This window comes from Dendrobates tinctorius, unplaced genomic scaffold, assembly GCF_039654945.1.
Source record: "Dendrobates tinctorius isolate UK_male_01 unplaced genomic scaffold, ASM3965494v1 ptg000022l, whole genome shotgun sequence".
In the NCBI taxonomy this organism is placed as follows: domain Eukaryota; kingdom Metazoa; phylum Chordata; class Amphibia; order Anura; family Dendrobatidae; genus Dendrobates; species Dendrobates tinctorius.
The window spans coordinates 20,165,217-20,190,641 of NW_027361690.1; the positions used below are offsets into that span (position 1 = coordinate 20,165,217).

General features: G+C 42.0%; 1 protein-coding gene across 1 annotated transcript in view; it reads right to left on the bottom strand.

The window, feature by feature from the left end:
• Window positions 1–716: 716 nt before the first annotated feature.
• SHC4 (SHC adaptor protein 4) overlaps window positions 717–25,425 on the bottom strand; it is a 133,799-nt gene continuing 109,090 nt past the window's right edge. Inside the window, exons 7-12 of the mRNA XM_073568459.1 lie at window positions 17,228–17,345; window positions 11,554–11,719; window positions 6,753–6,813; window positions 5,117–5,248; window positions 2,750–2,982; window positions 717–1,386 (exon numbers count right to left, since the gene is read on the bottom strand). Coding sequence (XP_073424560.1) covers window positions 1,240–1,386; window positions 2,750–2,982; window positions 5,117–5,248; window positions 6,753–6,813; window positions 11,554–11,719; window positions 17,228–17,345 — 857 coding nt within the window. The 3' untranslated portion in view covers window positions 717–1,239. The remainder of the gene's footprint in view (window positions 1,387–2,749; window positions 2,983–5,116; window positions 5,249–6,752; window positions 6,814–11,553; window positions 11,720–17,227; window positions 17,346–25,425) is intronic.

Sequence of the window (25,425 nt, forward strand, 5' to 3'; positions counted from 1 at the left end):
GAACCGTTGATACAAGGCAGGATGGATCCATGCTTTCATGTTGTTTACGCCAAATTCTGACCCTACCATCCGAATGTCGCAGCAGAAATCGAGACTCATCAGACCAGGCAACGTTTTTCCAATCTTCTACTGTCCAATTTCGATGAGCTTGTGCAAATTGTAGCCTCAGTTTCCTGTTCTTAGCTGAGAGGAGTGGTACCCAGTGTGGTCTTCTGCTGCTGTAGCCCATCTGCCTCAAAGTTCGACGCACTGTGCGTTCAGAGATGCTCTTCTGCCTACCTTGGTTGTAACGGGTGGCAATTTGAGTCACTGTTGCCTTTTTATCAGCTCGAACCAGTCTGCCCATTCTCCTCTGACCTCTGGCATCAACAAGGCATTTCTGGCCACAGAACTGCCGCTCACTGGATTTTTTTTCTTTTTTGGACCATTCTCTGTAAACCCTAGAGATGGTTGTGCGTGAAAATCCCAGTAGATCAGCAGTTTCTGAAATACTCAGACCAGCCCTTCTGGCACCAACAATCATGCCACGTTCAAAGGCACTCAAATCACCTTTCTTCCCCATACTGATGCTCGGTTTGAACTGCAGGAGATTGTCTTGACCATGTCTACATGCTTAAATGCACTGAGTTGCCGCCATGTGATTGGCTGATTAGAAATTAAGTCTTAACACACAGTTGGACAGGTGTACCTAATAAAGTGGCCAGTGAGTGTATGTCTATTTACATTACGAAAGAAAGCTTACACTGTTAGTAAAAATATAAAGTTACTCAAATGTCATGTTGCGCTCATTAGATGGATGTATATACATGCCGGCTTTTCTTGTTTTCCATTATTTAATTTTAATATGTTCCATATTTTACAACTTCCAATAATATCATAAAGCTTTGCACAGGGTACTGAGTTTTGTAGCATGATTGTAATATATACAAAAACATTTACCCTGCTAACAGTTTTCCTTCCAAGGCACATACCTCTGATTTTAGCTGTCTCTGACGTACTATTGGGGGTTTGTGCTTTCAAGTATTATTTATATATTTTTACATAAAACCTTGTCAGTTTTTACAGCAGTTGTTTTGGAAAAAACTCTTCCTGAACACAAATTACATCTCCATATGAAAAAGAGTCCTTCATTTATCACGTCTCCTTATGTTTGCTTGAGGTCCATAAGTAATGTTTACATATGAAAAAATATGGTACCTATCCCATAATTTATATGCAGGCAATATAACTGCAGTTCTTTCATCCCTGGAGAGCACCAGCTTCTTGCCTCCTTACTGGCTGCTTCAGACTAAGCTCACTTCCAGATGAAGTAATCGGCAACTCGTTTTCCATGTGGTACTTTATTAGGTGGCTCACGTTGTTAAAAACACGATCTTTAGTTCTCACCTATTAGAAAAAGAGAGTGTTTCAATTACAGCATTGTAATATTCATTAAAATGTGTTTAATGTAACTTAATATTATGGAGAACTGCATGATGAAGACTATAGATAGGTCACATTGATATTATTCCAAAAATTCTGCAGTCAATAAAATCCCGGTTCACACAGTGCAGTTCACGATGCCTTTTTGTAGGAGAAGAAAAGTATCCATGTTTTTTCCCCATTTTTTTTTTTTAGAACCCCCATTCTTGGCTTTCTATAAATAAAATTAAAGGGGTTGTCCATTCCAAATCGATAAGTTCGCAGTCACTCTGTGTGACTCCAGACTTATGAATTCCCCCAGGGCGGGCAGTATATGCTGTGGGGATTCTCCGGTTTCTGTGTTGGGACCGGAGAGTGTGTATGCGTCATACATACTCCCAGCCAGGGCCCGTCAAACAGTATGGAGCAAGGCTGCGTCCACTGGACGGGCTCTAGCCGGGAGTATGTATAACGCATACCTACCATCCAGTCCTGGCTCAGAAACCGGTGAATCATTGTAGCACACAGTGCATGTGTTGGGGGGGTCATAAGTCTGCAGTCACAGAGAGTGGCTGCAGACTTATCAATTTGGATCTGACAGCCTCTTTAATCTAAAATCATACTGTTCTATGTTAACCTGACCTAAAGCTGTCCATATTGAAATCAGCCAAATTGATTGGGATTTTGACAGATCACAATCTACGTGTATTTTTTGCGTTTCCGTGCGGTCGCCACACACATCAAATCGCCGCATGCGGACAAATCCGCATACAACGCATGTCCCTGCATACCCAATGTTAAAGATAGGTATGCAGGGAAACGCTGGATGCATGTGGCAGTGGGCGGAGCTTCACGGAGGAAGAAAGGAGGAAGTAGGCTGCCATCCGCAGCCCTCCTGAACGCTAGTGTGAAACCAGCCTTATGCAGTCTTCTCCAGCTATTCCAAAAAGAAAAGCTTCTAGTTTCTCTGCTGGGTATTATAGAGAGCTTTGGCTCCATCTATTGGTCACTGCAGCTACATCTTTCCTGCATATTCTCCAGAAATCTCTTGATGTTGCAGTACGTTTGCCATGTTACAGGAGTTAACAATTATAAACCTGACCCTTTATGAAAACTGAAAAGCTTGCTAAAACTAATATGCATAACTATTTATAATGTATTTATGTCTACATTCCTCATTTTTTTTCCAAAAAATCCTTCCCATGAGATCTAAAAGGAAAATGGGTAATTAGGACAGAAGACAAAGTGCCCTCTATGATTATTTTAAAAGTATGACATTTCCTGTTCTGTTAATAGTAGCTGTCTTAACTTCATGGGAAAGTAGACAGCAAGCAAACACTTCACTTACTTTTCCCTCTGGGTCCACTAGCAGGAGATGCTTATGATGTCCACCATGAAATCCACTCAGTACATACTGGCCAACTGATGTCGTGCTTTCTCGAACTAAAAAGTCTCCATCATGAATGAGCATGCTCTCTGCAAGCTTTCGATTCATTTTCCCATGATACCATACTTCCCTCAGCAAAGAGTTGTTGATGGGTGATTTGCCTGCCTGGCAAAGCTTTTCAGGATCTTGAATTACTAAGACATGAAGAAAATGAAAATATATTCTGTTTCTATTTTTTATAAAGAGTAATACATTTGTGATCAATATAGTGTAACTACCCATCATGGCTATGACTATCCATATTACAGTGTCCATTACTTAGCACATATTGCATTCGTCAACATTGTTTGCTTTTTTCATTTCAATTATCATTATGTATTTATTTAAAAGGGGGCTTTTTCTCAACTGTTTACCTCTGTAAATATTCAAATGACTTACAGTTGAAACCAGAAGTTTACATACACTATATAAAAAGACACATAAGCATGTTATTCTCAATATTTGACATGAAATCAGAATAAATCTTTCCTGTTTTAGGTCAATTAGGATTACTATAATTATTAAAATTTGCCAAATGCCAGAATAATGAGAGAGAGCGAATGTATTAAGGCTTTTTTATAACTTACTGCAAAGTCAAAAGTTTATATACACTAAGATTACTATGCCTTTAAAGAAGTCTGGACAGCCCATATGATGATGTCATGTGTTTGGAAGCTTCTGGGGTTTTTTAAGCAAACTCTGAGTTAATTAGAGACACACTTGTGGATGTATTTTAACACACACCTGAAACACACTGCTTCTTTGTGTAGCATCATGGGAAAGTTAAAAAAAAATCAGCCAAGATATCAGGAAGAGAATTGTGGACTTACACATGTCTGGCTCATCCATGGGTACAATTTCAAGATACCTGAATGTGCCTCGTTCCTCTATACAAACAATTATATGCAAGTACAAACAAGATGAGAATGTCCAGCCATCATACCGCTCAGGAATGAGATTGGTTCTGTGAACTTGCTTTGGTCCGAGATGTGCATATCAACCCAAGAACAAAAGCAAAAGACCTTGTGAAGATGATGGCAGAAGCTGGTAAGGCGGTGTAAACTATTGTTTGGGCGCATGGCAGAGTTTGGAAGGGAAGGAGCACCGTTTGACTCTTTCAAAGCAGAATTGGCTGGGATTGAGATTGGACACCATGTCGCGTTTGGAAAGCCCCTGATGTGCCAAAACAGTGGAAACCCCCCAATTCTAACTCCAACCCTAACCCCAACACACCCCTAACCCTAACCCTAGAAAATGGAAATAAATACATTTTCTTAATTTTATTATTTTTCCCTAACTAAGGGGGTGATAACGGGGGGTTTGATTTACTATTTATGGCGGATTTTTATGTTTGGCAGCTGTCGCACGCTAAAAGACGCTTTTTATTGTAAAAATAGTTTTTGCATCACCACATATTGAGAGCTATAATTTTTCCATATTTTGACCCACCGAGTCATGTGAGGTCTTATTTTTTGTGGGACGAGTTGACGTTTTTTTATTGGTACCATTTTCGGGCATGTGACTTTTTTTATCGCTTTTTATTACAATTTTTGGGACGCAGAATGAACAAAAAACAGCGTTTCATGAATTTCTTTTGGAGGGTGTGTATACACCGTTCCGTGTGCAGTAAAATTGATAAGGTTGTTTTATTCTTCAGGTCAGTACGATTACAGCGATACCTCATTTATGTCTTTTTTTATGTTTTGGCGCTTTTATGCAATGAAAACAATTTTATATAAAAAAATAATTATTTTTGCGTCGCTTTATTCTGTGAGCTATAACTTTTTTAGAGTTGAGCAAATTTGTTCGGATTCGGTTCCGAATAAGATCGGCAGCGAATATTGTTTTGCAATGTTCTTCGAACACATCTGAAAATCATTAGAGTAAATGGGAATAGACATTACCGAATATGTTCGGAAACAATTATCAAACATACATTCAGCACAAATAGGGAACCAATATGGCAAATTCAGATTCGGCGAGCAAATCTGAACAAATTTGCTCATCTCTAGTTAAGATCATGGCTTCAAAAGGTTGATGTTGCTTTCATCCTCCTCCTAATTGCGAAAACAAATAGTGGTTCAGCAATGTCCGTATGTGCCACAGATGATGAAGACATTTCATTGTGTAGTTCATGTAACTCATGAAAAAAAAACAGGCAGTAATGCTTTGTCTCACTGGATATGCAGCTTTTCTGGAACACCTGGGAAGCATTGATTATAGTAATGAAACGTCACTACATATTGATGCAATAATGGAAAGTAAGCTTTATATATTTTGTTTGCATACTTGATTTTGCACACGCTTTCCCTGAAATCTTATCCTGATGTTCAGTTTTTGGCACTGTGTTCATATAACATGGATCATCCATGTCTCTGCTAGGAGGTATATCTTGCTTGTCTTCATTCTGTGTTGTGAGACCTGAAAATACAAGTTTGGTTTGATTTATTTAGTAACTGAACTAAAGTATGTATACTCCAGTCATATGAAGGTTTTATGAAGCCTATACAGGGGTCTAGAGGAAGCCTATGCGGCTGCTTCACCATACCTCACAACTTTACAGAATAGAAAAGGGAAAACTTATGCGGTAGTTGCAGTGCTACGGAAAATTTTTGGCCGTGTCCCTAGTCATACACAACCTAGCCCCCCACCCTTCACCATTTCCTTCTCCCCTGGCAGGAGGAGATGCCAGAGGAGGCATGGTGACAGTCAGTAACGTTCAGCAGATGTCCCGGACTGTAGGTTGTAGACCAAATCAGTTGAAACCTGTGTATTTTTTATTCATTTATTCATAGTTGTAACAACCATTAATTCACAATTTCTAAATAAGGTCTACTATATGAGGACTCGCTTTTGTGTGTCTGTTAGGTCGTGTTCACTCGTAGGGTAAATTCTGCTTTATATCTGCATGTTTTCTGCACCAAACTGCGCAATAACAATCTTCTGTGTTTCTGATGCTTTTTTTAAGTTTCTTATTTCTCCCTTAGTTGATGTGTTTTTGGTGCCGATTTGAACCTCATTTTTAATGTATATTTATAGTACTCAAAAGCTTTGATTTTGCATTTAAAAAAACAATAGCTTTTTTATGGGGTTTATTCAAGCTCTCTATAGAGATCAATAAAGAAAAGCACCATAACAGCATGGTTCAACAGCGTCTGTAGATGCACTGTCGGCATGACTTTATGGATTCGCTTCCAATTTGCGTGCACAGTTAAACGCAGCAGAAATTCTGTGCAAACAAAACGCAGTATTTACGCTGTGTGTGATCACAACCTCATAATTACATTTTTATAGGTTTAATGGGAAAAACAATTAACCTCGTTTTTTACACCATTTACTGATTACCGTAAACTGTTCACTGTATTATACGAATTCCTCCGATCACAGGCATAACAAATGTCTAATTTGCTTATTTGTGAATTTTTTTTTACTTTAAAGAGCGCCTGAAAATGTTGTAACTGTTTTTAATTATTTTTTTAGTAATTTAATAATAAGAAAAAAAATATTTTTCTTTTATATCTAGAATACAGGTGCATTGAAATGTACTGCTATGAGGAGGCAGAATACAATGCACACTGAAGTACAGAAAATTCTCCAATACTTGTCATGTGTCCGCTTTTTTACATACTTAATGGCATCGTTTTTTAAATTTTAGCAGTTAATTAAACTTAAAGACCAAATACAGTTTCTTATCTTAAAAGGTCCCTCATGGCTGATACTTGCTACCCCATCCATGGGCAGCATGTATCAGGCACTGGTGTATGATCTGATCCATGTATGTTTGACTCTGGAATGTCAAAATTGTAAGATTTCTGAATTGATTATGAATAGTGATATGGAAAATTGGACAAAATATGTTATTCATGTGTTTAGTGTAACTTTGTACTGTTACAAAGTAAGCTTTAAAATATAATGAACATCATACCTACTGTCTTCTGGTCCTCTAGACAATTCTCATATATATTGGCACTTTTGGAGCAACCCCCCTAAGACAGAAGACACCAGTTCAGAAAATGGAAATAGATGAAAAGTAACAACCTGCCTCTGGGATTTATTGTATACAATGCAATTTTTATTATACATTTTTCTATTCATTATTTAGTATTCAGCTGAAATTCTGTCCTGAAAATGTCAACTAAGACCTATTTTAATGCCACGACAACTGAGTCACTGGTATATCTTTTAATATGAGAAGAATCTGCAGTTGCCAAGGGAAACCCATATAATCTAAACTTTAGGGTCCCGTCTCACTTAGCGACACACCAGTGATCCCAACAACGATGCGACCTGGTCAAGATCGCTGGTGCGCCACTACATGATCGCTGGTGAGCTGTCAAACAGGCAGACTCACCAGCGATCAGGACCAGCGAGCACGCTGGTATCCAGGGTAAACAGTGGGTAACGAAGCGCACAGCCTTAGTTACCCGCTGTGTGTGTACCCTGGATACCAGCATGCTCACGCTGGGAGCTGGTATCCAGGGTAAACAGCGGGTAACTAAGCGCGCGCTGGAAGCTTGCTGATCGTTGGTCTCCCGCTGCCACACGCAGCACAGCGTGCTGGCCAGCAGGAGACCAATGATCAAAAAAAGGCCCAGGACAATCCTGCACGATCAGCGATACCTGGCGGGGGCGGTCGCTGATGCGAGCCACACAGCGAGATCCCTGGCGAGATCGCTGTTGCGTCACAAAATCGGTGACACATCATTGATCTCGCTTAGTGTGAAGTACCCATTTTTCTGTACACCAGTGGTGGCCAAATCTAGTTCTCAAGGTCAAACTACAAGATTTTACATTACCATGATCATTTACAGCAGTGTAAATGAGTAATCTGAGTGGGAGAACAGCACTAAGGAATAATTATATGCTGCACATTTGTTACTAGTATGAAAAAGTTGCAGAAATGTGTACATATTGTGAGAGTCACTGGCACAATGTTTGAGGGGAACCAGAGTGGATTTGCCTCCAGCATGCTAAGTGCTGAGAGGTCTAACATTAAAGTTACAATGGCTGATTTTATGTGAGCACCCATAAGAGACGGAGGGAGCTCACTGTATCCCCTCTTGCAGAGCCGGCATCGGTATGTGTACTAACAGGACCTGCGGTGATGTCACGATCATGTCATCATCGTCCTGGTTAAATACCTGGACATGATAGACAGTGGGGGTTGTGTCTTAGGAGAGCAGAATTTTCCACATAACTCACAAAGGAGCTAAGGACTGTGCGGGTTAACTGCAGGTGAATCCTGCAGGCAATGGACTGTGTTTTGTTTGTTTTACCTGTATGCAAGCAAGGCTCTGTTTATTTTGCTGAACCCTGCTTACCACCAGTACGGTTCCTGTGTCTACCTGGTAAAGCAGCTGAGTGTGTCAACCCCTCACAATATATATTTATATATATATATGTACACATATTCAGACATACACATTTCTGCAACTATACTCTGGTATACACACTCCTCAGCATTAATCGCTATACCAAGAAGGAAAAGTCATGACAGTCTATAAATTACAGGATGGACAGACATGTTAATCATATGCAAATGATTGGAAAATTCTAAGCAAGATTTTCAAAACATCTTGATTTATTCAGTATAGAGTATGAGAGTCACATGCAGAAATCTCCGCACTTACATGTCAGCTGCTGTCAGCAAGGTTATTAATGATTGTCTGAAAAATTGTTCTGACATGCTGAATGCACTTGGGCATGGAAATGATGAACATTCGCTGTTGATAGCTCTCTTTGCAATTGATGACCAAAATCTCAGATGTGCTCAATGAGAGAAAAATCCTAAGACGCGGTAGTCCACGGTGGCACATTTAGGTCACAGAGGCTGCTCACAGTAGCCAGGGAAATATTTGGCTCTGTGCTGTCGTGCTGAAAAATGGTTCCTGGGACACTTTAGAGAAATGTCCGCACCACTGGTTCAACCATCAAATCAATGGTAACGTAGAGACATTTTTCAACACAACAGTATCGGACCACGTGTTGTGCGTGCTATTGTGAGCAGCCTGTGTGGCCAAACAGTCCTACCATGGCCTGTAACATCTCCAGTCTTTTTTTCATATAAAGACATATAGAATGTCATGGGTCTGTAGTTTCATAGGGAGGTGCCAGCAGCGTATCTTGGTGATTTGTGTGCCCAACTGCATTCGGTGTGGCAGAACATTCCTCAAACTATTAACCCCTTCTCAACTTGAAAAGAGCCTATAGAAACAGGAGTAATTAGTCAACAAAAGGAGAGTGTCAGACATAGGCAAAGCCACCCAAGAAGCCTCCAGATACAGCCAATAATAGTCAATGAATAGTAGTAATAATAATCTTTATATAGCGCCAACATATTCCGCAGCGCTTTACAGTTTAACAGTTCCAAACACAAGTCATAAGTAGCAACGTTAACAATACAATAATTAAAGCAAAATAAGACGACCCTGCTCGTGAGAGCTTACAATCTACAATGAGGTGGGGAGATACAAAGTACAGGTGTGTATTTACAATGATGTATTTACAATGATGGTCCAGCCACCTTGAGGGAGTGAGGGATGGATGGAGATAGTGAATGGGCTACACATGCACACTTACACATAGAATGACTGATTAGTGAATGTGATAGGCCTCTGAACAAATGTGTTTTGAGGGAGTGCCTGAAACTATGCAAATTGTGGATAGTCCTAATTTCTTGGGGTAGAGCATTCTAGAGGATTGGCGCAGCACGGGAGAAGTCTTGGAGTTGGGAGTGGGAGGTACGGATTAGTGCAGAGGTTAGTCGAAAGTAAATGTACATACAGCAAGAATTTCATATATAATGTAATATTACACAAATTCAGCAATCACTGATCAGTCTTCAGAGGTATGCATCAGAGTGAAATGAAATAAAAACAAAGTGGAAAACAATTCTACAAGAAACTAAACAGATGTAAAGAAAAAACTCACTTGGAGTATGACAAGGATCCTTACTAAAAATAAATGGAAGTATCAACAAGGCAAATGTTTGCTGAAAAAGGTTGTGCATTAGCCACAGGAGTGTGGTCACTGGTTCAAAGGAAGGAACAATACATAAAATCAAGTGAATAGACAATCAGATGTAGGATAATGTATTATATCCCAATTATAGTCATAAAACAAATAGGGACCAGTATATTGTAAAGTGCACGCAATTCCGTGCTAGACTGAATAAGAGCTGTAAGGAAAGAATTAAATCAACAATGCTATAAAGTGAAAGAAGGTAAACCTGTGTGGAAGCTAAAGAAGCAACCCTAGCGCGTGTTTCGTATACAGCTTCCTCCAAGGGAGACAATATACTGGGACCTATTTATATAGTAAAAATCATGTTTTGACACCCAGCCGCAGGCTGGATTGCAAGTGAGCTGTGTGATGACAGGCACAGAGGTCTTCAACAGACCCCCGCCTGTCATAGCAACTCTTCTGTGACCCGCGATCAGGTCATGTGAGTATCAATAGCAGCATAGAATGAGGCACCCTCCCAAATCAGTGCACTGTTAATGCCTCTGTTAATGTGGCTGTTAGAAGCAGGTCCAGGCTGTAACACACAGCCATCACCTGACGATTAATAATAATAATTTTATTTCTATAGCACAAACATATTCCACAGCACTTTGCATTATAGAGGGGACTTCTACAGACAAAAGACATTACAGCATACCAATAAACACATAGATCAAAACAGATACCAAGAGGAATGAGGGCCCTGCTCGCAAGCTTACAGTCTAAAAGGAGAAAGGGGAGACACAAAAGGTGGATGGTAACAATTGCTTTTATTGTTCGGACTAGCCATAGTGTAAGAATTGGATGTTCCTGTGATGCATGAACCAGGTAACAGTCTAAATATGTAACAGTACAGACACAGAGGGCTATTAAATGCATAAAGCATGTGAGAACATGATGCAAGGAATCTGGCTATGGTAAAAAATTTTGAATGAGCCACACAGATATTTAGGTTAATGCGTTGAGGCAATAGGCCAGTCTGAACAAATGCGTTTCTAGGGCACGCTTAAAACTGGTGGGATGGGGGATTAAGCGTATTAACCTGGGTAGTGCATTTGGCGCAGAATTGGCGCAGCACGTGAAAAGTCTTGGAGACGGGAGTGGGAGGTTCTGATTATTTAGGATGTTAACCTCAGGTCATTAGCAGAACAGAGGGCACGGGGAGGGTGGTAGGCTGAGACGAGGGAGGAGATGTGGGGTGGTGCTGAGCCATGGGGTGCTTTGTGGTTGAGGGTAATAAGTTTATACTGAATTCTGGAGTGGATAGGTAACCAGTGTAAGGACTGGCACAAGGTAGCGGTATCGGTATAATGATTGTGGGGCAAGGTCACCCTGTCAGCCCACTCCATACACCAACTACCAACTTGTGCCGTACATGGTCGTCGGATGTTGATAAGAGGTTAATAACCTCATTGATAGCAGCCAGGCAGTGCAAATGCATTTTTTCTGCACATGGCTCTTATACTCAATGCTGAATAAATCGAGATATTTAAAATAAATTTTGTTTCTTTTTCATCATTTGAAAAACATTATTCTTTCTATCCAACCTGTGATTTCCATAATTGCACAAATTTTTGCTTTTGGTATTGCAATTTCAATGATGAATGTTGGGAGACTAGTGACAGAATGAATTTTTTAAAAAAATCACTGTACTGTTACTTTAAGAACAATAGAACTGAAATTCAAGGCATTAGATAAATGTCATTAGAAGTTGTGGGACCAACCTTAAGGCCTTTATTATCAGAATCCTTTCTAGTATCTGTGTTTTCCACCTGCATCCTTTGGTCTAGTAAACCACCAGCAGGGGGCTCTTTTCCTGGGACCTCGTTGTAGTATTCTTGGCCTTTTCTTTCCATTTTCTCAGCCATGTTATTAGAGCTTGATACTTCACTAAACACACAAAATGCACAGTCATATCAGTGTGATTATAGTAATGCATGTGAGGAAGCCATCATTGACGAGAAATGAAAACCTTGTGTCCATTAGTGATTATCAAGAGCTGACTAAAGGGACATGAATGCAAACAGTATTATTTATCGTGTATTAATGGGAACCTGTCAGCAGGATTGTGCTGAGTAACTTACAGTGTCAGGTCGGCGCAGTTATACTGATTAAAATGATACCTTGGTTGATGAAATCTGTGTTGTAAAATTTAGCCAGCAAAGGATAGTCAGACAGTTGCAGGCTGATATTAATAACTTAGGAAGGGGCCATGGATATTGGCCCCCTCTCAGACTAAAAACATCAGCAATCAGCCACCTCAGAAAGGGCACATCTATAAGATGTGCCAAATCTGGCGCTTAGCCTCGCTCTTCTCACTTGCCCTGTTGTGGTGGCAAGTGGGTAATGGTTGGGGTGTTGATGTCACCTTTGTATGGTCAGGTGACATCAAGCCCACAGGTTAGTAATAGAGGTGTCTATAAGACACCCCCATTACTAATTCCACAGTGATAAAAAACACACCAAGAATAAAGTTCTTTATTTGAAATAATGACAGACTCCTTTATTGAATCTAAATTAAACCATACTCACCGAACGTCTAATCCACTAATGCTAACATCTTCTGTAGCAAAAATAAACCACAATATTCCTCACCTGACCGCAGGGAAGATAATCCATAATGTCCTAAAATGATCCTGATTACTTCATAGACTGCTCTCAAGGACAGCCATCTGACACAGGAGCTCCTGTAGTGTATAGCACTGATCTGTGGTGAGAGAGTTCACCGGAGTTCATCAGCTGATCAGATCTGGTGATCTCCCTTATGGCACCACTGTTGCATGAGAAAGTTCTCACACAGCGGTGGTGCCGCAAGTGAGATCACTGGAGCTGATGAACTCTGGTGACCTCTCTCACCGCAGCTCAGCGCTATACACTGTGGACGCAATGACGCTCCTGTCAGTGTATCGCCGGTGGCCAGTTACAAGTGAGGTTGCCGTGGGAAACTCTGGATTACATGTTCTTCAGCGGACAGGAGAGAATATGGTGGTTTATTATTTTTGATTTTTTTTCTAGGAGACATGGGCATCAAGGATTGGGCATTAAGGTGAGTATATGTGTTGTTTTTTTATTTCACATTTTTTATAGGAGACAAGGGCATCGATGATTTGGTGTTAGGTGAGTATAATGTGATTTTTATTTGGATATGTATTCAATTTACATGTTTCTTTTTTTTTTTTTTTTTTTAAAGTTTGAGCACAGGTACCAGCTGCCGAGAGACTACTTCTCCCATCAGCAGCTTCTGCTATCACTGTTATCAGTGACAACAGATGTAGCCTGATGAGATAGCAGTCTCTTATCAGCTGACGCCTGTTCACCTGCTGTAAGCTTTTTACTGCGGATCACCGCTGCAGCTCACAGTATCTCTGTGGGGTCATGCAGACATTTGACAGCGTGACCCCGCAGAGCTCTGACGGTGTTAGTGAGCTTACCGGCAGTAATGTTACCGCCAATCAGTACCGCCGTGCTGGTGTTTCTCACACAGATGACAGCACGGAAAACACCATGGGATGCCGGTAAAACCGCAAACAAAAACTCAGTAAATCCGCAAACATTTTTATACCTGCGTTTTTTGTTGCAGATTTGACTGACTCAATTCAAGTCAATGGGTGAAAAATGCTAAAAGTCTACACAAAGAATTGACATGCTGAAGAAAAAAATGCACTGCAAATTCTCAAGGAAAATTACTGATCATGTGCACAGCACTTCAGGATTCTCATTGAATTAGCTGGCATAAGGAAATCATAGTGTTTTTGGCCCATTTCCACACAGAAAAAAACACTTTGAAAACGGACCGTGTGCACATAGCCTAAGACGTGTCAAACAGATATGTAAATGTGGCCATATCTGGCAAATCCACAAGATAAAAATGCATACATGTGACCAATAGAACTCTTCTCTGCATCATTCTAGTACATACAGTAGTTGGAGACAATGCAACAAAGAGTAAAAGGCCCATTTACAGCAGAATCGTTCCTGCAGTTTTGAGAGAATTCTATATGAGATGGTTATCTTTTAAGATGGATAAGCAACATGCTTGAAGAGACATAATTTGTCTGGAAAGATGACTGAAGGTCAGAGGATGACGAGTATGTATTTCAATGACACTGAAAAAAAGTCTGATAAATCTTGTTCTAGTTAGCGTATTTGATCGGCAAAGTCACTGTTGGTGGGATACTTCTTTCCCATTACATCTCTTTTATATGTTATTTTATCAAATATTTATTTCCGAGTTACAATGTCAATGTCATTTTTTTGTTAATTGCCACATCTGGAAGGTCTCATATAAAACCCCTTATCATCTTCCATTACAGCATTTTATAGCCTCAAAGGATTTCTCAGTTTCTCCGCTATTCTCCTTGGAAGATAAAGTCTTGTTTTATGTGATAAAATACAAACACAACTTATTTTAATTGGCAAACGCTCTGAAACTTCTCAGAGAAGCATTCAGCGGAAACATCTATATTTTATTTCCCAGAACTAAGAGGGGAGAAAAGGCATTTCCTTTCTCTTAACTTGTGGATGTTTTCAATTTCATCAAGTTCTGACATATTTTACACAATTGTTAAATTTGCTTTTAGGAAATTTACAAAAAAATTAACCCACAGAAATTAACAGTGTAATGGTTTTCATACTCTAAATTCTTTTTTCCTGCGATAAATTGTTAACTTCTACAAAACACGAGAGATGTTTTTTTACAGAAAGTAAGCCATGCTTTGAAGTTTTTATAGAGGACCAGTCACCGGATTCATGCTGCCTGAGCGGTAGCAAGAATCAAGCACTGGCTGGCTGGGCGATTGCTGTCAAGTATGTTTTATTCTGAAACTTTGTGGCATTTCTGAGTACATATAAATTGAAAAGCCAGTGGGGACTTGAGTCCCCAAGTCTACTCTGCGGACGTTCCCCAGCCAGCTTCTTCCAGCCGGTCTCCAGATGACTGACATATCTCTCAATATTAATATGGCAAGAGACGTTTCTATCAAGGGGGTCGATACGGGGAAAAGCCATATTTCCTTTACGGTTTTGCTTACTGTATATGTACTGAGATGCTGTACATTTTGCCTTGTTGCTTACACAGCAACTACTCCTGTGGGTATTATAATGGCCGCCATTAATAGATGAAAACTAGTGCTTTTATTTTCTTATATCTTCAAAGCAAGAAAAATGGGCCAGTGTAAGGAGCTGAGTGATTTTGACAGGACAAGTTATGATAGCTAGGTGACTGTGTCAGAGTAGCCTAAAATGTCTTTTCTAGCATCAATATAGCTGCAACATAGGCGCTGGGCTGCAGTTCTCGGCAAGAGCCATGACACAGGAAACAGCCATATTGTTCCAGCTATATTCAATTCTTGCATCCTAATGGCGCATGAGTTGAAAACAATTGATAGGAGTACAGGGTGTTGGACCTCCACCAGTCTGATGTTGGACACCTTTACTAAGGGCAGATGAAGACCCTGGATTCTCTCATCCAAGAGAACTAGGCTGATCATGTAACTCACTATGATCAGAGTGTGCTCGGATTCTCTCGAATGAGTAGAAGATTGAGAAAAAAAAATCTCAATCTTTTCCATTCTGTCAGTCTGTGGAAATCGAACTGCTCTCAGATGTCCCCAAGTGTGGTCCGATGTTTCCCATGCACATGCAAGGCCCAGTGCGATCCAAATATTGGATCAAACTGGGGTACGCAGAGAAAAAAGCGGACATGTGCACTGCCCCATTGACTTTATAGTAAACAGCATAAACCACATCCACTCTGTATAATAGTTTCCTTTATATTTATACTTCAATCTTTTACATTAACTTGAGAATATATTCATAGAATCAGTATTCAAATTCAAGGAATCAGTATTCATCATAATCACCATAGTGAAAAAAACGATATGGACTTCGATGCAATGGACTTCGATGCAACCAGTCCAGTTGCTCCAGAATGTGAAATCAGAGGCAGAGATGCTGTCTGATGATCCGATGTCTGCGACAACGTTTCGGAGTCATGCCCTATCAAGCATCTGCAGACCTCACATAGACCCCATAGACTAACATTAGTTTGAGTGCAATCCGAAGTTTTATCGGATTCTACTCGGACTGAAAGTACAGTGGTGTGCGCCTGTCCTAAGGATAGGTCATCAATAACAATAAACGAGAAAGCATGTATTAAAATTCATCTCATGTAGAAGAAATGGTTTCTGCACATTACGATAAATCTCACTGCGGTATGCACAACCATTTTCTGGATTGGTAGAGATGCTGCTTGTTTGTTCGCCTCTGATCATTTATAGTATATCAACATCATCTGTCATAAAAGTTAGGTTTTTTTACTATATATTGTCATGCTGGTGGAGAAAACAACTTTATATTATAGGCAGTTATGTGTGCTGCTAAGGCCAACCTCGACAATCATTATCATTAATGAAAGTGACAACATTTTTAATAAGACTGTCATGACTCTGTTGAGGGGTGTCCTGGGACTAGGGGCTCCTTCCCTCTCCCTAACGGTAGGGTGCGCCCTAGCTTGCCCTGTTTTCTGGGTTACTTCAGAAGGTGAAGATGCCAGGGCCACGTACCTTGCCTTAGCTCCTGAATGTCACCTCAGTCTATACCCTTCCCTGCACCCATGGGAGAAGGGAGTAGTAGTGCACCGTAGTACACTGACAAGACTTACAAGGTAATACAAACAGGGGTAACGGTAAATACTAAACACAATAATATATACTCACATATAACAGAGATATGCATCTGGGAGTGAAGGATGGGGTTAAACCAAAGTAGGAGAAGAAAGGGAATTATCACTCTCACAAAACCAAGCAACTGTCATGAATAAATCCACCACCTGAATACTCAACCACCAACATCTATCCTCCTAGCCATGCAGCATCAGCTAGCTCTGACAATGTGTCAGTCAGTACTCAGATTATATAAGGGATGGGAGTGGCTAACAGCTGCTCAGCTGAGAGTCTTAGCTCCAAGATCTCTCAACAGAGCAAATTAACCCCTGCTCTGCCAAAAGAAAATTACACTATTTAATTAGATGAAGTGGTTCTATTCAGCGCAGGAGTAGGAGAATTCAGACTACATTGTTGACTACATTGACATTATTGAAACCTTGCCAATCTCAGCAGCTTGATGGACACAACAGAATATAACATGTGGCATTGTTCTGCATCAAGAATAAAAAAGTAATGAGCAAATTTTTATTAATAATTTACAGTTACAAAGAGATAAAAAAAAGAAAAAAAGTGTGAAAATTGCAAGGGACTACTAGGATGAGGATTCCAACAAAATGGTTGTTAGATGGTATCCCCTACCAGTCACAAGGTCCTGCCTGACATGAATGGTTCCGAGGGCCACGTGTGAGGAGCAGCTTTATGTACTGGAAAATCAATGTAACTCAAACATTACCTCTCTTCTATGAAGGATGGACTCTTCAAAAACTGTTTAAAACGCAGTTCAAATGCCTGTCCAATAGTATTGATCACCTCTTGAGCTTTGCTGTTTGGACATTCCAAAATGTGACAAGCTAGAAAAATGCAAATTATAACGTGAGAGACATTATATTTCTGTTAGTAGACTGCATCATTTTTCTTGCTAAACATAAAGATATTTTTGTAACTGAACATAACAGCTCTTTAGCTCCTCATAACTGCTTGCCACAATATATAGACTGGCTCTCTTAGCTTACACCTGTTCACATTTGTCTTTTTCGGTTTGGAAGTGCCGGTCAATTTTTTGATAATTGCTTGCCACAATGATACCTCTATAAAGATCCTCTTAGCTATGTAGACACTTTGCAAAACGGGTTGAAGCACTACAATAGCTGAAACAAGTAATACATTTGGCTCACCCTATCTATTCTATTTTTTTGGTACAATTTTTGACAAAATGCTTGCACATTGTGTTTCTTAACCACTTAATGACCGTCAATACGTCTTTTAACTGACCTGAGATATAAGAGACTAGCATCCCCATACAGGTGACAATCCAGCAGCTGTCGGCTGTACACTATAGCTGACAACTTACTATATCACAAACGATCAGTGTTGTCACCGTCCATATCTGTTTAACCCCTTAGATTCTGATGTCAAGAGTGACTATATCATATGAATGTTTAAAAGAGTGTGGTTTCTCCCTCTTTACCCCCAGGCACCCTGAGATCATGATTGTGTGGTCTTGATGTTTCCCATGGCAATTCATGAGCAAATAGCGGCCTTAGAGTCTGCCAGCTACACTGACCTGTTCAAAAGTCAGCGACGTTTAGATGGTAAAAATCTACTTTTTCATTCCTATCATGCCACTTTGTCTTAATTCCTGAAAAGCACCTGAAGGGTTAATAAACTACCTGACAGCAGTTTTCAGTATGTCAGGGAGGGCGGTTTTTAAAATGGTATCACTTTTGGGGGTTTTCCAATATATAGGACCCCTAAAGTCACTTCAAACCTGGATAGATCCCTAGAAAATTAATTTTGTAAATTTCTTTGAAAAAGTAAAAAAATTGCTGCTACATTTTTAAACCACCTAAAATACAAACAAAATAAAATAGCATTTTACAAATGGTGATGATGTAAAGCAAACATGTGGGAAATATTATTTATTAATGTTTTGCTATGGTATGACAATCTGGATTAAAGGGATAATCATTCAAAGTTTGAAAATTGCTATTTTTTTACATTTTTGTAAAATTTCTGATAATTTTTATAAATAAACACAAAACATATTGACCTAAATTTACCATTATCATAAAGTATAATGTGTCATGAAAAAATAATCTCAAAATCACTTGAATTTGTCAAAGCATTAATAATAATAATAATAATAATAATCTTTATATAGCGCCAACATATTCCGCAGCGCTTTACAGTTTAACAGTTTCAAAACACAAGTCATAAGTAACAACGTTAACAATACAATAATTGAAGCAAAATAAGACGAAATGAGACGACCCTGCTCGTGAGAGCTTACAATCTACAATGAGGTGGGGGAGATACAAAGTACAGATGTGGATTTACAAATGTGTATTTACAATGAAGGTCCAGCCATCTTGAGGGAGTGAAGGATGGATGGAGAAAGTGAATGGGCTACACAAGCACACTTACACAGAGAATTACTTTGATCAGTGAACGTGATAGGCCGCTCTGAACAAGTGTGTTTTGAGGGAGCGCCTAAAACTATGCAAATTGTGGATAGTCCTGATTTCTTGGGGTAGAGCATTCCAGAGGATAGGAGCAGCACGGGAGAAGTCTTGGAGTCGGGAGTGGGAGGTACGGATTAGTGCAGAGGTTAGTCGAAAGTCGTTTGCAGAGCGCAGCGATCGGCTAGGCCGATAGACAGAAATGAGGGAAGAAATGTAAGGGGGTGCCGCACTGTGGAGAGCTTTGTGGGTGAGAACAAGTACTTTGAATTGGATCCTATAATGAATGGGCAGCCAATGTAAGGACTGGCGAAGAGCGGACGCGTCCGAGTACCGATTAGCCAGATGGATGATCCTGGCCGCTGCATTAAGTATGGACTGGAGGGGGGATAGTCGAGTGACGGGGAGGCCAATTAATAGAGCATTGCAGTAATCCAGGCGGGAGTGGATCAATGCAACAGTGAGGGTTTTTGTTGTTTCCATAGTGAGAAAAGGGCGGATTCTAGAGATGTTCTTTAGGTGTAAGCGGCAAGAGTGGGCAAGAGATTGTATATGGGATGTGAAGGAGAGATTGGTGTCAAACAAAACACCCAGACAGCGTGCCTGCTGCCGGGGTGTTATTGTGGTACCATCCACGGAGAGGGAAATGTCAGATTTAGGGAGGATGGTAGACGGAGGGAGCAGAAGAAGTTCAGTTTTAGAGGTTGAGTTTCAAATAGAGAGTGGACATGATATTGGAGACTGCGGACAGACAGTCACTGGCGTTCTGTAGTACAGCGGGGGTGAGGTCGGGGGAAGATGTGTATAGTTGTGTATAGTTGATTCCAGAGTTATCACCACATAAAGTGACACTGGTCAGATTTTTAAAATTTGGCTCCGTCACTAAGGGGTTAAATCTCCCAATATGTAACTGAATACTGACATTTTTAGGAAAACACATGCTATTCACACATGCTATTCACCAATAGATGTCACTGTTTCCCAAGTTTGCCCTTTATGTTTTCTACACTGCAGAGCCTTAGGCCTCTTTCACACATCCGTTTTTCAGCATCAGGCGCGATGCGGCGAAAAGTGTAAAAACCGGATCCGGCGCCGGTTGCCACCGGATCCGGTTTTTCCCCCATTCAGTTTCATTATTGCCGCATCGCGCCGGATACCTATGCGGCGTATCCGGTTTTTGCCTGATCCGGCAAAAACAGCCTGTCCGGCGTCTGGAAAAAACGTTCCATGTAACGTTTTTTTGCAGCGCCGGACCGGCTTTTTCCACAGCGCATGCCTGGACTCTGTGAATGTTAACCCCACAAGTGCCCGGCGAGAGAGAGATCTCTCTCTGTCACCCGGACACTTGTGAGAGATCTCTCTCGCCGGGCACTTGTGGGGTTAACACTCACAGTGTCTGGGTGAGAGAGAGAGATCTCTCTGTGGGGTTAACCCCACAAGTGCCCGGCAAGAGAGAGAGATTCTCTTGCCTGGACACTAAGTGTTAACCCCCCATGTCTCTCTCTCTCCACCCCCCTCCCCTCCCCTCTCCTATCCTCTCCTCCCCTCACCTCCCTTTCAGCAGCTGTCTCATTGGCTGCCTCTGTCCACCTCGTCCTGCGGCTCCTTTAATAATGTCCGAGCCGTATCGTCTCGCCGCACACACATCCGGTGTCACGGCTGCAGGCCGGATCCGGCGGCCCGGCTTTTCGCCGCACGCCGCCGGACCCCACACACCGGATGTGTGAAAGTAGCCTTATGCTGAGTCTTTATGGCAGTGCATGAAGTCTGAACAGCTCCGCAGTATATTGTATATATCCCTCTGTTTGCTACAAAATCAATGCACAGGGAATGTCCTCCCTAGAATTAATGAATCTAAGGAACAATACCGCACACCAAGAATTTCCTCCCAAGAAGTTATGAATATAAGAAACAATACCTGCACACCAAGTCGTCCCAGTTGGTATCAACACAAAATAAAGGTGTAGACTGCAGTGTCCATGAAACTTTATGTGAGTACTACACAAATGCTTACAAATGAAAGGAAAAAGCTCTTTTTTCAATACCTTCATTATTCAGTTACCCATAACTCATATTTCCCCTTATTACCCAGGACCAACAGGGGAGCACTGCGACGAGAAGGATCTTATGTTGACCCCGGCCTTCAGTTGGCTTATGTTCTGCTCTTCCTTTCTCAGAAATAGCCACTTGCTATAGCGCTTCATATAGAGTTTTGTCTTTGTATGGTGGAACATCAGAGGATTTATGATGATGAGAGTATGTAAATTCCAGATTTTAGAAATATTTATTTTTTCTAAAAATAATATCTCAGTTGGACCTTTTTGTAAGGATGATGTTCACACCGGACAGCTCTCCAAACAGTTCTAAGATACTATTTGCTGCTTGCACTCTGCTTCTGAGTAGAGGTCCGTTCACACTGCATGTTGATCGTGAACGAGCATTTCTTAGAATGCTTGCTTTATGATAAATGTACAGTCTAAATAGGCCTCTGATCACCATACAAACGAGCTCAAAACACTCATTTGATCGTCAGGTGAAATGATCTTTTGTGCTGCACAACAGATAATAATTCTCGGCAGCACATCATCCTTTTTGTACACAGGACCTGGATTGCCAAGAGTTTAGAAATTCCAGGACAGTCCAAAAAATGAGGCACTCCTTTTGCATCTGTGATTTTTTTTTAAGCTGAAGAAACTTATACAGAATTATTTTACTGTAATTATCATTTCACAGTTCATAGTGAATGCAGATAATATCTTCATTTTCCCCTTCTCCCATGACAGCACCACCTGAGAGAGGGTATCCTCCCATTAAGGACAGGAAACCTACTCAATAAAAAGGCGATACCTCTCCTCCACATCAGATGGATTCTTGTCCTTGAGGGAACTGAATAGAAAGAGCGGTACACGGTCTTACCAGGAAGGTGTCCAGGACGGGATGCATTCTGTGCAGGGATCATGACGCACCGGCCAGGAGGCTGGTGCAGCGCCATGCAGGCAGGGTCTTCAGGAAACGTCTCTGCCGACATGAGGTCCCAGGACTGTGCCCACCGGGGCTGCATAAGCAGAGTACGCAGGCAGAGTGCGCAGGGACATGCTTCCGGGCCTACGCATGCATGAGGTGTGCGACTGGAGCTTCCAGCGCACCCTGGTTGCGATCGCGCTGGAAACCATGGTCGCTGGGTCTGTGCCTGGGGTAGACCTGGTTTCCTAATGGAAGACACTGACAGGCTGGTGAAAGCCATTAGATCTACCATGGGTATTACTGACTCCAAAACCCCTAGGACAGTTCAAGATATCATGTTCAGGGGTTTAGAACAGAGGAAGAGATGCTCATTCCCAGTCAGTGAGAAAATTAAAACACTCATTGACAAAGAATGGAAAAGGCTGCTTAAGAAGGGTCCATTAACATTAGCGTCAAAAAGAAGGTACCCCTTAGACAAGGAGAAAACGGGTTTATGGGGAAAAAAAAACTATACTGATGTGGCTGTGGCAAAATCCTCTAAAAAGTCCACCTTACCCTTTGAAGATCTGGGAATTCTTAAAGACCCCCTAGACAAGAAGGCCAAGACATTCCTTAAAGAGACATGGGAATCTGCAACGGGAGCTCTGAAGCCTGCGATAGCGGCAACTTGCAAGGCCAGATCCATGATAGTCTTGTTGTAGCAACTAGAGGAGCAGATAAAAAATAACACCCCAAAACAGGAGTTGTTTGCAAATGTTTCCAGGGGAAGTGGAAAGATAGGAAGCCAAGGAGCAGTGGCTTTATGTTTGGAGGCCCTTCCTCTGAGGCTAGGAAGCTTTCCAGTGACAAGCTTTCCAGGTGGGAGGAAGGCTGTCCCACTTCCAGCCTGCCTGGGACAGAATATCATCCAATCCCTGGACTCTAAACATAATTCGGTCAGGGTCTAAAATTAGAGTTCAGGTCCACTCCCCGTCACACACTCAGAATATCCTCCCCTAGAAGTCCTGAGGAGCAATTAGACCTGGAAACAGAAGTACTAGGCTTAGTGTTGATAGAGGTGCCGGTACATAAGCTGGGGGAAGGATTTTATTCTCCTCTATTTCTTATATGAAAACTAGATGGGAGCTTCATGACTATAATCAACCTGAAAAGTCTGAACAAATTTCTGATACTCAGATCCTACAAGATGGAATCAATAAAATCGACCATCAAGATACTGTTCCCAGGTTGTTGCATGAGAGTCCTGGACTTGAAGGCACTTACTAACATGTCCCAATCTGGGTGGAGGATCAGCAGTACCTATGAGTAGCCGTTGTGGTAGACCGGCTCACTTGGCTGCATAGGGAGGTAGTCACAGGAACACTGCAGCTTTAAAGGTGCACAAACACTTTCTGGGAGTCCTTCCTCTCCAGGTACTCTGCACACACTCGGGCTATGCTCCAGGCGGAGGAATTTCTACGGGGTACCACCTCCGGGTATCGTGTTGCATAGTCCATCACCACTAGAATATATTGGTGCTGTCTCGCGGACTTAACCAGGGGCCCTACAAGGTCCATGGCAATCCGATCAAACGGGACCTCTATAATGGGAAAAGGCACTAGAGGACTTCGGGAATGGGACACCGGAGCAGTAAGCAGACAAGTAGGACCGGCACTAGTTAACAACCTCTCTGTGACACCCAGGCCAATAGAACCTCCTAAGGACCCGCTCTTGTGTTTTGTCTATCCCCATATGTCCACCCAAGAATGGGAATGAGCCAGGTCTAATACTCTATGTCTATAGGGACCCGTCACTAACAACTGCTCTACCAATTGCTCTCTCAGTTTAGTGACCTGATATAGCAGCTCCCCATTTAAAGCAAAATGTGGAAACCTGGTGTCAGCCCCCAGCTCTTGGGCAACCCCATTTATCACAGTCACATTTTCCAATGTCCCTTTTAGGGTAAGATCCCGTATTTGAACAGACACCAAATTTACACCAGAAACCCCCAGTTCAGGAATCTCGGCCTCACTAGTCACCGTCTCATCCTTGTCACTAGCCAGGACACACAAGGGGAGCTCATCCACCTTCGTCTGTGATGGGGTGTCATCAGGGTTGAGTTGGCTTCTGTCTGAGACACTTGGTATCCCTGCCTTCTCCCATAAGTCCCAGAACAGGGTAAAGTCCCGCCCTATTATCACCGGGTGTAGCAAGTCCTCAACCACCCCGACCTCATGCAATTCAACCCCACAGTTAGTTTTCATAGTCACTCTGGCAACGGGATAGTCCTTGGCGTCCCCGTGGATACAGTGGACGCCCACATGCTTCCTGGGGACCAACTGGTGAGGGAATGTGGCCCTTATCAGGGTCACAAACTCACTGAATCCAAGAGTCCTGACACAAGCACTCATTTATTGTCACGGGACACGCCTGCAGCAGCTCACCGGGCTGATAGTCCACACTGCAGGCGGGATAGGCATGCTAGGAGCAGCACCTGCCTAGGCTACAATCCCTCTGCTTGGAAAACAAAAAACAACGGGCCACTATGTGTACAGGACCGTGACTCCGCCAGCAGATCAGATCTTTACCAGCAGCCTTTTACAACCCCTCAACGGCTACTTGGGGCCTTGGACTTTCCCCAGTGGTGGCTTTGCTACCCCTCTTTTGGGACTCGGGCTCCCTCTGGGTACCCCAGTATGGGGATGCACCACCTGCTTGCTTTCTTAGGGTCCTCTCAACCACCTGGTACCGATCCACTAGGCCCACCAGTTCGTCCACATTCTGGGGATCTCACTGGGCAACCCAGTTCTGCACTGGCCTAGGAAGGGAATGCACGAACCTGTCCATGATAATCCGCTCGACCATCTGGGCTGCAGTGGAGGAGTCTGGCTGCAACCACTTTTGCACCAGATGCAACAAGTCAAACATTTGTGAGCGGGGAGGTTTGTCACCATAATACGCCCAGTAATTACCCCTTTGAGCTCTGACAGACATAGTGACCCCTGAGAGTGCCATTGTCTACGCTTTTAAGGCATCCTGTAAGGCCAAGTCAAAATAAGCTTTCTGGGGCTCACCTGTCAGATAGGGGGCCAGCACCTCCGCCCACTGCTCCAGGGGCAGACTTTCCCGCTCTGCAACCCATTTGAAAACAGTCAAAAACGCCTCTATATCATCCTCTGATGTCCTGTCAGACTCCTTGGTCCTATGAAATTATGGACATAATTACAACAGATGCAAGCTCGGAAGGTTGGGGAGCACATCTTCGAGATTGCATAGTCCAGAGAGTCTGGTTAGAAGCAGAAAGACATTATTCGTCAAGCATGAAGGAACTGCTAGCGGTAACGAATGCAGTGATAAGGCTTCTTCCCCAGCTGAAGGGATGTCATGTTTTGCATATGTCAGATAATCAGACAACAGTTGGTTATATCAAGCATCAAGGGGGCACAAGATCCCGCTCCTTGATGCTGGCTACAGAAGGGATCCTACATTTCGCAGAGTATCATCAGTTAGCACTAACAGCACTGCAAAT